General features: G+C 45.1%; 1 protein-coding gene across 9 annotated transcripts in view; it reads left to right on the top strand.

The window, feature by feature from the left end:
- Positions 1-15,357, top strand: part of JAKMIP1 (janus kinase and microtubule interacting protein 1) — an 85,609-nt gene that overhangs the window by 23,010 nt on the left and 47,242 nt on the right. For all 9 annotated transcript variants that reach the window (XR_013394289.1, XM_077934483.1, XM_077934482.1 and 6 more), the window contains exons 3-8: positions 327-821; positions 1,618-1,827; positions 3,224-3,343; positions 5,808-5,954; positions 7,906-8,046; positions 8,977-9,036. Coding sequence is in view for 8 of the 9 variants with exons in the window: in XM_077934483.1 (XP_077790609.1) it covers positions 327-821; positions 1,618-1,827; positions 3,224-3,343; positions 5,808-5,954; positions 7,906-8,046; positions 8,977-9,036 (1,173 nt within the window). In the remaining variant the exon portion in view is untranslated. The remainder of the gene's footprint in view (positions 1-326; positions 822-1,617; positions 1,828-3,223; positions 3,344-5,807; positions 5,955-7,905; positions 8,047-8,976; positions 9,037-15,357) is intronic.

The following is a 15,357-nucleotide window of genomic DNA, read 5'->3' as shown; positions in this document are numbered from 1 at the left end:
ATGCTGCTTTGAAGACATTTTGACTGAAAAGTAGTGTGTAAAAATATTGTAATACCCGTGTGTGTGTGTGTGTGTGTGTGTGTGTGTGTGTGTGTGTGTGACAAGACTTTGAGTTTTGAAATACAGAGTTTTTGTCGTGGGATCACACAAAGGCCTGCTATGGATTCCAATCAGTATTAAACATTTTGTCTGTTGCCCAAGTTTAGAAGTACTACGTTCAGAAAGACTTTAGATCTCTTCCTCATGTTTCATTTGCTTCCCAAACATTCCTCCAGTTCTACATAGTCATGCTAATGTGCTGCTTTTGTTTTTTGGTGGTGTTTCAGGTGAGTAAACTGAGAGAGAAGCTCCAGGAAGCGAAACAAGAACGAGAACAGGAACAGCACAAACACACAGCCTACATATCTGAACTCAAGGCTAAACTCCATGAAGAGAAAATGAAGGAACTCCAGACTCTCCGAGAGGTACTCATTCGGCAACATGAACAAGAAGTGGCTCGTATGGTGAAAATCAAAGACAGTGAGATCCAGCGATTGCAGTCCACAGTGAATGTCCTGCGGGACGGGGCAGCTGACAAAGTGAAAACTGCCTTGCTCAATGAGGCCAGGGAAGAAGCCCGGAAATCATTTGATGGTGAGCGCATAAAGATGCAACAGGAGATACTAGAACTGAAGTCAGGGAAAAAACAGGTGGAAGAAGCCTTGAGTAACATCATGCAGGCAGATAAGATGAAGGCAGCTGACCTGCGCACAGCCTACCAGTCCCATCAAGACGAAATTAATAGGATAAAGCGTGAATGCGAGAGGGACATCCGTAGGCTGGTAGGTTCACCCAATATTACCGTGCATCTGTCTAGTTGAATATTCCACTATTTTTAATTGCCACTAGTATAATTGTGTCTCATATCACAGTCACTTGCTTTTCCCCTGCTTTATTTTGTAAATGAATGGATGTTAATCCTGTACTGTAATTCTCCCTCAGGGAAAGGAGGGCATTTCTTATTCAAGTCTCTCTTATTTCCTCTGACGAGTGGCACACTTAGCAGATCTGATTTTGCATCAATCAAAGCAGCTATCTGTTCACAATTGCTTTACATTGCCGTTCATGAGATTTTTGAAAGGAATTCAATTGTTCTCATATCTGGCTAATACTAAGTAAGTCAAAAGAAACACATTATACAAAAAACAGAACTTAGGTTTATTCCTTTCATAGAAGCAGCCCTGGCTATAAATCCAGTACAATCATACCTCGGGTTGAATGTGCTTCGGGTTGAGCGCGTTCGAGTTGCGCTCCACAGCAACCCGGAAGTAACGGAGCACGTTACTTCTGGGTTTCGCCGCTCGCACAATTGCAGACGCTCAAAATGACGTCACACACATGTGCGGAAGCGGCAAAACATGACCCGCGCACACGCAGACGCGCCATCGCTTGTTACGTTCGCTTCAGGATGTGAACAGAGCTCCGGAACGGATCCCGTTCGCATCCCAAGGTACCACTATACTACTTATCCTTTGGCATGATTTGGCTAACATAAAGTGTTGGTAAGGCAAAATAACATTCGGTTTAATGGGAAGTATTTGGAGAAATTCACATTGTGTTGCTTTCTAACTCTTCAAGATGGATGAGATACGAGGCAAAGAGAGAGTGATTTTGGCTTTGGAGAAAGATCTTGGTGTCCAGGCAGGCCATACACAAAAGTTGCTGCTCCAGAAAGAAGCCCTGGATGAACAACTTGTTCAAGTCAAAGAGGCAGAGCGGTTCCATTCCAGCCCAAAGAAAGAGCTTCCTCCCTCTGTGGGAGATATGATGGAACTCGTAGGAAACTCGGTAAGAAATCTAACTCTTTTTTTACATGCATATGAATGTTAAATGGTGATTCCCTGCTAATAGATTGTAATCAACTCCTTTCAGAGTGGGGGGATGAGTTATCACCTTCAAAATACAAATAAATTAAATTATACTTTGAAAATGGAACATTAAGCTTTGCTTCCATCCTTCAGAGAACTTTACTGCTAGAAAGAATAGTTCAGAAGTACATTGTGCATAGTCCATTTTATTGGTGGTGGTGGTGAGGGGACTGCAGGCTTAAGCTGAGACAGTGCCCTTGTTTGCAAAGCCAAGCCAAATCATGTCTTTGTGCAAACAAGCAAATGTGGGGGCTCTAAGAGAGGAGATTACCTTTTTGCTCCTCTGGTTGTAATCCTTCTATGCTTTTGGTAAGCTGTGATTTGGCTTAATGTGTTGTTCAAACCCTGGCTTGTGGTTTAGCTCACTTCAGACACACAAGCTGTGATCCCCAAAACTTTGATTTCAGGACAGAGAGCAAACCCAGCATCTGTATAGTCATAGCCCCAGAAGAGAGTACACAAAGACTAGCACCGGACCTATTGTTCTCCTTCTTGCCCCCTCACCGGTCTTGTCTGCTCACTCGTCTGCCTGCTCAGTCAACCCTGCCCCTTCCCTGTATAGCTCTGCTAAACCATGGCCCAGGCGAGCCACAAAGGAACAGGGACAACACGCCCGGTCACTTCCCCAGCAAACATCTTGCTCTTTTGTTGCTTCTCTCCCCTTCACCCGCCAATGTGGATGCAGACAAAATGGTGGCCTCGGGTGCACAGGGAAAATGGAGCAAGATGGCTGCTTGGAAGCTGCCCCTGGCTGTTCCTCCATGGGTCTCCTGAACTGCTTACTCGCCTGCCTGCCTGCCTGAGCTGCCCACGTGCTCTTCTGTCCAGCAGCCACACAAATTGCAGCCTGATCACAGCCTTGCAGTTTTATCATATCTGACATTTTACTGCTTCTTCCTACAGCAGCTTTCTTCTCTTCTCCCCTTCCTTTTTGTTCCCTATTAATTACAGTACTATTTTTTTTTAATTACTCTAATTTATTTGAGTGCACACTCTGGCCCTTCACCATCACGTCTCTTCCCGCAAACCCCTCTGCCTTCTTGCCACTTTTATTCAGGGCCTGAAGACTTGCTGCTCATGTCGCCATAGGTCCAGCCAAAAGGCAGTAGCATGGCCGGGGCGGGGGCAGAAATGGGCGATGGTGGGGGTCTGTGCCCCTGAGGCCAGCCTCAAAGGAGACTGAGGCCAGCTGGTGGTCTCTGCCCACTGTTTGAGAAAACACTACCTTCCTCCATCTATTCCACGTGCTTTTTAACTTTTCTGTAAAATGAAGTTGTGCCCAGTTTTGTGCTTCAATGTAGCCTTTTATTTTCAAGGAGCAACATATGGATGAACGAGATGTGCGGAGATTTCAGCTAAAAATAGCAGAACTCAGCGCTGTAATTCGGAAGCTGGAAGATAGAAATACACTTTTAGCAGATGAAAGGAACGAACTAGTAAGTAATTTTGATGTTTTATTTAACAAAATTTATACGCTGCTTGGTTGTAGTAAAACCTCCAAAGGGTTTACAAGAAATATTAAAATTATCAATAAAACATTTAAAAACAACTTACCGTATTTTTCCGTGTATAAGACTATATTTTCCCCTAAATTTTTGAAATTTAAAATAAGGGGGCGTCTTATACACAGTGCATAGTGCATTTTCTTAATTTTGAGTCCCAAAAAATAGGGGGCGTGTTATACACGGAAAAATATGGTAAAACATTTAAATATATTCAATTTAAATTACATCATCAACACCTGTGTGTCTGGATAGGCTTGTCTATACAAAAATGTTTTAAGCAGGTGCAGAAAAGAGTACAGTACAATGAATGTACCTACCTGTCAATAGGCAGGGGGTTCCAAAGTATAGATGCTGCGGCACTAAAATATCAGTTTCTCTCAACTTCATTATGTATCTTTAGGCACCAGGTGAAAATGTCTCTCTATAACTAGGCCTTTGACTGATTAAACAATCTTTTCGAACTGGGCAGGATCCTTTTAATGTATCTGTGCGGGGAGGGTTGTGTTGTTGTTGTCTGTTTGGTCGGTTGTAAGTTGCTTTGGGCTCCCCTGAGCAAGATCAAGCAACTAACAAGTTCAATAAATAAATAAATAAAATAAAATAAATGTAAATGGTCATTTGCCAAGGTCACATTTGACTTTAACAAAAAAGAAAAGTTCCCCAAATAAGGGTATGGGTAAAAAGCAAGCAGAAAGGGGACGCATCTCTCCCAAATGTTTAGCAGTTGTTCAGGATTATAGAATATCAGAAGCTCAGCTAGAGAAAATACCACAGAACAGGAAAGATACTTCCAAGGCCAGCAGGGGGAATGAGCAAAGGCAAGGAATCTGTGAGAGGCAAGAAGGCTTCTTTCAGAAAATGGAAGTCTTGTCCAACTGAGGAGAGCAAAAAGAACAGAAACTTGGGTACAAGAAATTCTAGCAGATGATAAGGGATGAAAAAAAGAGAGAGAGAATTTGATGAGCGTATTACAAAAAAAACACAGAGGAACGACAAAACTTATTTAAATACGTTAGAAGCAGGAGATCAGCTAGGGAAGTGGGTGGACCTTTGGATGACGAGGGAGTCAAATGTGTTTGCGTTTGTCTTCACAGTGGGAGATGGACGGCAGATCCCTCTGCCTGAGCTATCTGTCTCAGAAAGGGAGTCTGAGGAGCTGATGTAAAAGTGGTGACAAGACACAAAATGGGCAAACCACCAGGCCCAAATGGCATCCGCCTCAGAATCATAGAATCCTGGAATTGTAGAGTTGGAAGGGACCCTCGAGACTTATCTAATCCAACCAGTTATTGAAGAACTCGGAGAGCTACCAATGTCAGAATGCTATTATAGTCATACCTCAGGTTGAAGTTGCTTCAGGTTGAGCACTTTCAGGTTGCGCTCTGCGGCGACCCAGAAGTAACAGAACACGTTACTTCCTGGTTTGGCTGCTCACGCATGCGCAGATGGTCAAAATGACGTCATGCGCAGAAGCAGCAAATTGCAGCACGCGCAGACGCGGGTTGCATTCACTTCAGAATGCGAACGGGGCTCCAGAACGGATTCCGTTTGTATCCAGAGGTACCACTGTATATGGCAAGACCCCACTTGGAATATAGTGTCCAGCTCTGGTTGCCTCAACTCAAGAAAGACATTATAGAGCTTGAGAAGTTTCAGAAAAAGGCAGCCAAAATGATTAAGGGGTCAGAGCAACTCCCTTATGAAGAAAGGCTATATTTGGGACTTCTTTTGTTTAGAGTAAGGGAGGGAGATGTTGTTGTTAAGGTCCCAGGTTGGGTTACAACATTAAAACACAATATTAAAAACAAACAACTTACAATTACAGAACTAAGTTGGGTCCTAAAAATATACACATCAAGCGTCAAAGGGCAGGGCAAAGAAGTGAATCTTTGGCATTTGCCGGAAGCTGTATAATGACGGTGCCGAGAGCAGCTCTGTGGGGTGGGAGCTCCACAGCTTTGAATGTCCTCTCCCAAACTGCCACCCGCTGAGGGTCCGAAGGTGGAGGAACTACCAGGAGGGCCACTTCTGCAGATCTTGGCACCTGAGAGGATCCATAGGGAAGCAGGCAGTCTTTGAGGTATTTGCGACCTGAGTTGTTTAGGGCTTTAAACTCTAACGTGAGCACATTCTACACCAGCTAGAGCTTTCAAACCAGACCTCAGGGCAGCCCCACATAAGAGCACATGTCTGTCCAGCCAAAGCATGGACAACAGTGGCCAGGCTATCCTCGTCCAAGGAATGGCACTTGCTCTCAAACTGGATGAGGCTGGTAAAAGGCCTTCCTAGCCCCAGAGGACACCTGGGCCTCTGTTGACAAGCTACCCACTTGCAACCCCGTGCAGAACAGGTCTGCTTTAAAAACAGAAACAAAAAAGTACATCTTTTTTTGCAGCTGAAGCGGTCTCGGGAGATGGAAGTGCAGGTGAAGCCACTTGTAGAAAAAAACAGAAGGCTGAACAAAAAGAACGAGAGCTTGCTGCAGAGTATACAAAGGATGGAAGAAAAACTTAAGCGTCTTTCTAGGGAAAATGTCGAAATGGTAAGCAGTCGTCATCTTCAGGTCACAGATTCTGATGATTCGTTTGCCAGTTGTGAGAAGGATGACCAGAAAGTGCTCTGCTCCCTTTTTGCTTTTATAGCCAGTAATATTATTTACTTATTTAATAAATTTTATATCCCATTTTCTCAGAAATCTTTTCCATGAAGTGGTTTTCACTCTATCTAGTACATTTTTACAGGTGGAAAGTCCTACTGCAGATTTTGATTCAGTCTGCTTGATTGGCACATTGACATAATTCCTATTTTTAAGGTATATTCTAAGAGTGTTGGGTAACTCAAAAACAGAAATTACAGTTGTTCTTTATCTTTCTTTGGGAGCAAATCCAAGAAGCAAATCTTTGGGAGCAAATCCAAGAAGGATAATTAACAAAATGAGCCATTACCCAATGTGTAGCCAAATACTGTATGTAGTACTTTATAACATATGGCATGGGCAGGCAAACTAAGGTCCAGGGGCCAGATCCAGCCCAATCGCCTTCTAAATCCAGCCCGCGGACGGTCCAGGAATCAGCGTGTTTTTACATGAGTGTACTTTTATTTAAAATGCATCTCTGGGTTATTTGTGGGGCATAGGAATTAGTTCATTTCCCCCCCAAAAATATAGTCTAGCTCCCCACAAGGTCTGAGGGACAGTGGCCTGGCCCCCTGCTTAAAAAGTTTGCTGACCCCTGACATATGGCCTGCAGAGTCAAAATGTAACACATTCTGGACTGACCTTTTTTAACTGGTAAGGTGGTCAGCTGCTGTGTCCAGCTGCTTACCATGCTGTGGGCTTGAAGAGGAAAGGCATCAGCTCAACCCCAGCCTACAGGATGTTACCCAACTCAGGGTGCCGTCACCCTTGTCCTCACCATTTATTTGTATGCTGCCTGTGGGGGCTCACATGAAAAAATCACATCATTCACTAGTTACAAAATACAGCAGAATCTAAATAATCTGCTAACGAAAGCATCTCATTAAGAAATATTCAATAAAATTGAAAAATCCCGTATAATTCATGATAAGATCTAATGACAAAACACGAAAACATAATAACAAAAAACAGCAAAAGTAATTAAATTTGGGCCCACACATCCCTAAACATCCTGTGTAGACTCACAGTCAAGACGGTCTCTGGTACCTCCTGTAGCAGCTTTCGTAGCTGGAAATGGTCTTGGCCTCCCCTCTTTCAGCCCAGGTGGAAATAGGCCAGCAAAGATGGGAGCAGGCCTCATAGGACTTGCAGGTAAGATCTCAGCATCTCTAGGGTTTGAGCCGTGAACCCCATTGCCCTAGTTCTGAGAAGCTTCTTGGGCCTCTGCATTCAGGCTCCAGAATCTTCTTGGGCCTAGAGGCACATTTGGAAATCTAAGAAACTTTAATGGGCACTTCAAAATACCTATTTCACAAAAGGAAAACTGGTGATGCTTAGGACCCCTACCCCAAATGACAAATCACCTACCCAGTATTTACTTAAGCTTGCTGAAATCAGATTTTCCAAAGTCCAGGATGCACATATGACCACGTTCAACTTTATCTTTTCCCAGTATCTTGAATCCCAAGTCGATGTGGTCACTTTCACCCAAGACTCACACTTCTGTCTCGTGTGAAAGGGATAATAGCACCGGTTATTAGCAGTTGCTTTGTTTAGGATTACAAGTCATTCGGTCTCACTGCTAATGCTGATGTTTTCACAGATGTGTTTTACTGTTTTCTCTTTGAACGATAATGTTTAAATTCATGATTGGAAAAGGGCAAGGATGTTTACCAACCACCTTTTTGTACTAGTATTGTTTTGGCTGGAACCAAAGAGGGTGGAAGACAGGAGTGCCTGGCGTGCTCTGGTCCATGGGGTCACGAAGAGTCGGACACGACTAAACGACTAAACAACAACAAAGAGGGTGTGAGAGTGCGAGATTTGGTTGTGTTAATGAAATTATATTTTTTTATAGAGAGAAAAGCTATCTGCTCAGCCAACAATGAGGAGGCACACATCATTGAATGACCTCAGTAGCACACATGAAGAACCAGAAGTTGAATTTCTTAAATTGCAGATTATAGAACAACGGCATCTTATTGATGATCTGACAATGGTAATATTTACTATTAATCTCTACTTTGGCATTCGTTTCTTATTCCCTTGGAGAGACATTTGTAAGGGCACATGGTCACTTGATCCAAATATAGCATTGTATTTTGGAACAGCCTCCCCTACCCAAATTCATGTTCTTCCTTGTCACATCAGCCATGGAGGAGGAGCAGGGGAAAGTGAGGGGAGCAGCCTTGTGACAACAGACAGTCATGTTTGCTGCTTTCAAAGCATTGTATTCTTGGCAAAGTATAACAGAAGGCTACGTGTTTGGGGGTTAAGATCACAAATAATAGAAAAAGTTGTATTTACAAGCCAAAAAGTGAAGTGGGCATGTAGTATCCCCAATATTAATTTATATTCCTGCATGTGGATGTTTACAAAGGGCCGTTTGAAAATTCTGTGCTTCACTTTGGAGTCCCAACAATCAGGGCTTCAAAGGGAAGCATCACCTGACGTCACAGCGCGGTTAGTTGATTAACAGGTGAGCGGCCCTGCCTAGCTGTTAACATTGGCCTGCCAAGGCTGGAGCAATAAGAATCTGATTAGAAAAGGTTCCCCACTCCTGAATTAGAAGGAAATAATCTATTTGTCCAGTTTTAAGCCCATCTCCTTTTCCATGTTTTCATTTCTGTTTCTCATAACTCATGAATCGATCTCATAAAAGAAGGAGCGGATAAGTGAAATTATCCAAAATCTCTTTCCATTTCTCATGGCTTGTCAGCTGTGTACATTGTCGATTCGCTGTGTTTCCCCCAGATTTTCCTCTGCGGCAACTAGTTTTAAAAGTGTGTATTTCAGAAGAAGAAATGGAAAGGGATCTTTAGCTTTGCTGTGCATCATGTTAGAGTTTTAGATTCCACACCCATGATTATCTGTTACGTATTTTGAATATATACTAAATAAATTATTTAAAAGACCCTCCTTGCTCTAGGAGCGGGATCGATGGTTACGCTCCAGGAAACAGAAGACGCAGAATTTGAAACCCACAAAGGTGAGTGGCATTTTTATTGAGACTAAGGGATAACGGTTTTTCCAAACTTCTTTTCTATATTAAAATTATGGCAATAAAATAAGAAAAACAACAATTGCCATCATTATTAATAATTAATTTAAAAAACTACAAAATGCTGATTTTTTTTCCACAGCTGCTTCTTGTTACTTTAATATATGGAGATGTCAAGTATTTAACTGCAGTGTAACCTGGAAAGTACTGCTGAAGGCCTGGTGGTGGCACTTTTTCTTAATGTTCTGTTTTGCACAGCTAAGTTTGCAAACATGTGCACGCTTATCTGTAAGTCTGTCCCAAATAACTCAACCGGGCTTCTTCTGAAACAGTTTAGTTTAGTTATAAAATTTATTACCCGCTTTCAGTATTAAACAGTCCTAAAGCAGGTTACAGTACAGATAAAACTCTATAAAGTCTTGTAATCAATCAATACATAATGAAATAGTAAAAAAGAAAACAGGTGACAGCACATACACTGTTGTATATTCTTTCTTTTTTCTTTTTGTTTAGATTAGTTTGTTTTTTATTGTAATGTATTATGAAAAGTCTTCATAAAATCTTATAAATAATAGGTATTGTTTGAAACGGAAACATAATTCTACAGCACTGAATGTGAGCAGCGTCAGGCCAGGATATTTCTCTGCCCCCTCCCTGCCAGACCCCCCTACTGCCATCTGGAGGTGGCCCAGGAAAAAGAGAAAAGGAGGCTGGAGAGGAGCAGGTGGGAGGGCACAAAGTGGGGGGTACCACGGTGGTGGGGAGGGCATGGAGGAGGAGGCGGCAAGTTGCACACTCCTAAGGCCTGGATCTGACTGCTTTGCCTTGCCTCATGGGCCAGCCAGCTCTGAATGTTGTAAAATGCAACTGTGGGTTTTTTTTTGGGGGGGGTGAGTTTGTTTCTCAATGAATTTCTAAAATGGAAAGCTTTGTATCTAAGCCTGTATGGATGTCACGTGGATTTGCCTATCGTTCCCAGACCTGGGGGATCCTCTCCCTATCTTAGGCAAAAGAGGCCAATTGTGTTTAATCATGTGTGTGATGTACTCTGCACATGAGCAGAGGTTATGGCTTCACAGGCTTCGGCATGCAGGGAACTCTCCGCAAGCCGTGGGAGCCCAGCGCCGGGCTCCCACCGTTTGCGGAGAGCTTCGCGAAGCTTGGAGAGTCCGAGAGCGATGGCGAAGGTGCACGCAGCTTCGCCATCACTCTCGGAGCTTGCGGGGCTGGGGGGATAGCTTCCTGAAGCCTGGAGAGCGAGAGGGGTCAGTGTGCTCCAGGCTTCAGCGAAAGCCTGCATTCACCCCATAGGATGCACACACATTTCCCCTTCATTTTTGGAGGGGGGGAAATGCGTCCTATAGGGCGAAAAATACGGTAAATGTTTGGATTAATGAGAAGTTTGGTTTTTGGGTGAGGGAGCAAAACGGCGAGCAAGAGTCCTCACATTTTAACATTTTGGGGGGGCTCAGTAGCGGGGGCAGGGCTGTGGGGGCTGCAGCCAGGCCTGGACCCAGAGACTGCCGAGGGGAGGAGGAGGGAGGCCTGATGTGGCTCTTAACTCACCATGGGGGAGAAGCGGGGTCCTCTCAGCTGGCCAGCCAGCCACCCGCCAGACTGATAGGCAGACTGTTCACCCACTCCCGCAGCACACGCCCCAAACCCCGCCCCCCGGACATTTTTCAAAATTTAAATCCACCCAGATGGTGATTTTGCCTTTGGAATCCCAGGCATGTCCAGGGAAATCTGGACGTATGGCAACCCTGGGGGCTGCATGCCAGTAGCGGGGAGGGCAAAAGGCCACTGAGCAGTGGATGTAAACTTCCTACCATAAGCTAGTTTCTATGCACACTCAGGAGCCCTTCTCTAATCTCTATCCAGGCAAGCCATTATCTGAGTTCTGGGACACACTCCAAACAGCCAGGAACACTCAAGGAGGGTGTGAAGCTGATATTGTAAACAAATATCTGCCCTTTTTTCCCTTATGGGGTATCAAAGAGCCAATATAGAGTCCTTACGTAGGTTCCCTATTGGTAGGAGAAAATAGCAGAGGCCAACCAGAGAATATTGAGAAGCAAAGCAGCTAGTAAGCCTGATCTTTATTGAACTGTTGCAACAGGGTGCTCCCCCCGCACGCAGGAGAAGGAGGAGAACCCAGAACAAAAGTGTGCCTGCCCTTATATAGACATTTTAAATTCCTGCCCTGGTGCTCAAGACCACCCCTCCATACATCATACATACATCACAGAAGGGGTGTAACCTAAGACCACCCCCCAGATAAATCATACCGACATCACAGAAAGGGCAGTCTACAACAGAAATCTAAATGTGTTGTTTACCTCCTGTCTGGCAGGCTACCTATTAATGCTTACTTGATTGGATACCCTGAGGAGCCTGGCCAGTCTTTTGCAATGATCAATGCGTAGTTCCTGAGCCAGGTCACAGGCTCACCCTATTCAAACACAGACAGACATACCCTTAAGACAGGATTTGTGAAGGAAAAGACAATGGGGAGGCTTTTCCATTTTCCTTTGACCTTACAGAGAAAACATTTGGTCAGTTTGGGAATCAGAAATGGTTTTAGGTCGGTCTTCCTGTGCTGATCTAAGTACGTGATTGGTTGGTACATTTATGAACATTTATTAAATATCTAAGACTTTAAAATTCTTATCACACTGGCAAGGGGCAAGGCTTGGGGAAAGAGCGGAAGCCTGGCTGGAGAGTCCCATGGGCCAGCTAGGGACGCCTGTTGTTGTTGTTGTTGTTTAGTCGTTTAGTCGTGTCTGACTCTTTGTGACCCCATGGACCAGAGCAGGCCAGGCACTCCTGTCTTCCACTTCCTCCCGCAGTTTGGTCAAACTCAGGCTGGTGCTGGTAGCTTCAAGAACACTGTCCAACCATCTCATCCTCTGTCGTCCCCTTCTCCTTGTGCCCTCAATCTTTCCCAAGGGTCTTTTCCAGGGAGTCTTCTCTTCTCATGAGGTGGCCAAAGTACTGGAGCCTCAGCTTCAGGATCTGTCCTTCCAGTGAGCACTCAGGGCTGATTTCCTCCAGAACGGAGAGGTTTGATCTTCTTGCAGCCCATGGGACTCTCAATAGTCTCCTCCAGCACCATAATTCAAAAGCATCAATTCTTCGGCGATCAGCCTTCTTTATGGTCCAGCTCTCTCATTTCCATACATCACTACTGGGAAAACCATGGCTTTAACTATATGGACCTTTGTCAGCAAGGTGATGTCTCTGCTTTTTAAGATGCTGTCTAGGTTTAGGTTTGTTAGGGACACAAAGAGGGCCATATTTGGTCCCTACCCCTGAGCTTTCCCATTCCTGGAGTAGAAACTAGCCTGCTGTACGAAAGTAAAGAGCATTGCTCTGTCCGCTTTTGCCTCTGGCCCCCGTGGTAGGAGGAGAATCCTTGGTTTCTAAGGAATCATAGAACTGTAGAGTCTGAACGAACCTCAGTTCTAGTCCAACCCCCTGCAATGCAGGAATCTCAACTAAGCATCCATGACAGGTGGCTATCCAACTTCTGCTTAAAAACCTTCAATAAAGGAGAGTACACAACCTCCCGAGGGAGACTGTTTCACTGTCAAACAGCTATTACTATCAGAAAGTTCTTCCTCATGTTTGGTTGGAATCTCCTTTCTTGTAATTTGAATCCACTGGTTCGGATCTTCCCTTCTGGAGCAGGAGAAAACAAGCTTGCTCCATCTTCCATGTGACAGCCCTTGAGAGATTTGAAGATGGCTATCATATCTCCCAGTCTCCCCTTTTCCAGGCTAAACATGCCCAGCTCCTTCAACTATTGCTCATAAGGCTTGCTTTCCAGACCCTTGATCCTCTTGGTCGCCCTCCTCTGCACATGTTCCAGCTTGTCAACATCCTTCTTAAATTGTGGTGCCCAGAATTGGACACAGTATTTCAGGTGTGGTCTGACCGAGGCAGAGGAGAGTGGTACTATAGCTTTCCTTGATCTGGATATTGTACTTCTGTTGATAGCAGTAGATTTTTTTTGCTGCTGCATCACACAGTTGATTCATGTTAAGCTTTTCGTCCACTAAGATCCCTAAGTCCTTTTCACATGTTCTACTAGTAAGCCAGGTGTCCCCCATCTTATGCATCCTGTTCTTTCTGCCTAAGTGTAGAATCTTACATTTGTCCCTGTTGAAATCCATTTTGTTAGTTTGGGCCCAGTTCTCCAATCTGTTGAGGTAATTTTGAATCCCGATTTGAATCCCGATTCTGCCTTCTGTGGCATTCACTAGCTCTCCCAGTTTGGTGTCATCTGTTGCTGCTGCTGCTAATAGTAGTAGTAGTAGTAGTAGTAGTAGTAGTAGTAGTAGTAGTATATATTTATACCCCGCCCATCTGGCTGGGTTTTCCCAGCCACTCCGGGTGGCTTCCAACAATATAAACTGGACTGCCTTCATATGTCTTCTAAAAGTCAGATAGTTGTTTATTTCTTGGACATCTGATGGGAGGGCGTTCCACAGGGCGGGCGCCACTACCGAGAAGGCCCTCTGCCTGGTTCCTTGACGAGCACCCCCTCAATTCCTTTGTTCAAGTCGTTTATAAAAACATACGGGAAGGAATTTTTTTTGTTTTATAAAAACATTGAACAACAATGGGCCCAGGATGGAACCCTGCGGCGCCTGCTTGTCCCCCACTTGACAAGGAAAGTGGCTGATCAAGGGGGGAAAGTAGTCAATGAGAGGACAGCCATGTCCACAGCCAGTAATATGTGATGGCCTATGACTCAAACATTAATAAACTAAATCTACATCTCAGCCAGTAGAAGGAGCTCTGTCATGGCAGCTAAGGAGATGGGGAATCCCGAAGCTTGTGACCATGGTTAGAGAAAGTTGGCCTCATCAGACATCTTTTGAAGAGAGTGAGGAGGGATTTGGATGTCTGTGAATCTGTCAGTAAAGCTCTTTATTTGTACGCATGCCTAGCCATGTGCTTCCCTGTGGAACCATGAAGGAAATAAACATTAAGGCTGCAGTCGGTGTTACTAGGTACCGTATTTTTCGCCCCATAGGACATACTTTCCCCCCTCCAAAAATGAAGGGGAAATGTGTGTGCGTCCTATGGGGCGAATGCAGGCTTTTGCTGAAGCCTGGAGAGCGAGAGGCATCGGTGCGCACCAACCCCTCTCGCTCTCCAGGCTTCAGGAAGCTATCCGCAAACCTTGCAAGCCCTGCGGGAGTTCCCCCAGGCTCACAAGGCTTGCGGGCGGCAGCCTGCAGCCCGAAGCACGGGGAGCCCTCCAGAGGGCTCCCCATGCTTCGGGCAGGTGTGCGCAAGGCTTGGCAGCCCGGCTGGGGGGGGGATAATTTTTTTTATTCATTTCCCCCCCCCCAAAAAAAACGAGGTGCGTTCTATGGGCCGGCGCGCCCTATAGGACGAAAAATACGGTACCTTCAGTAAAGCACTTTTCCACCAACTTTAGGATATTTTGTATTTGCTCTACCTTTGTATATACTTCAGCCATCAAAATGGACATGCCAAGTGCTTACACATATTGCTCATTTTGGGAGTTTGGGGCTACCAGAGCGAGAAACAAGAGAATAGATGGCAAGGTGCTGTCCCCTATTAATTAAGCAGTATTTTGGGGGACTGTTCGGCAACCAAGGTACCACTGTAACTCTCCATGATAATAGACAGCAGTTCTGAGAACAAGCCCCTTTGGTACCCTAAAATGGATCTGATCCCGAGGACTTGAACTTGTTTAAGGTAAATAGGTACTTTCTCCTTGTCAAATCTGGAACTGTGGTACTGACACATCCTACAGAAGTGGGTAGAGCTGAAAAGCAACCTCCCCAGTAAGTGTGTCATGGCTGCTTACTGGGAAGCTTGGAGGGGTTCTGTGCGCATCAGATTGGTTCCACCAGTGCAGTAACTGCACTAACCTTCCCACTAACTCTCTCCTCCCCCCCCCCTCCAAGCGAGAGGAGGTGTCACACCAGCTGGGAAACTAGCATTGTGGCTGCCCACCCCCACTCCACTGGCTGCTTCTACTTTCATGCTGCCGATGCAAGATTGCATGTAATTACCCCTCTGGGAGAATAGAAAAGCAAAAAACGGAGTTGAGCAGTTCCGGCATCTAATAGTTGGCCCTTAACATTTCACAATCCTTAGGAAGCAATGATAGAGGGACACGGGTGGCGCTGTGGGTTAAAGCCTCAGCACCTAGGGCTTGCTGATCGAAAGGTCGGCGGTTCGAATCCCCGCGGCTGGGCGCGCTCCCGCTGCTCGGTCCCAGCGCCTGCCAACCTAGCAGTTCGAAAGCACCCCCGGGTGCAAGTA

The sequence above is a fragment of the Podarcis muralis genome, chromosome 9 (genome assembly GCF_964188315.1).
Source record: "Podarcis muralis chromosome 9, rPodMur119.hap1.1, whole genome shotgun sequence".
Taxonomy (NCBI): domain Eukaryota; kingdom Metazoa; phylum Chordata; class Lepidosauria; order Squamata; family Lacertidae; genus Podarcis; species Podarcis muralis.
Note: the sequence above shows the minus strand (reverse complement) of the source record. Positions and strands in the feature narration are given on the sequence as shown.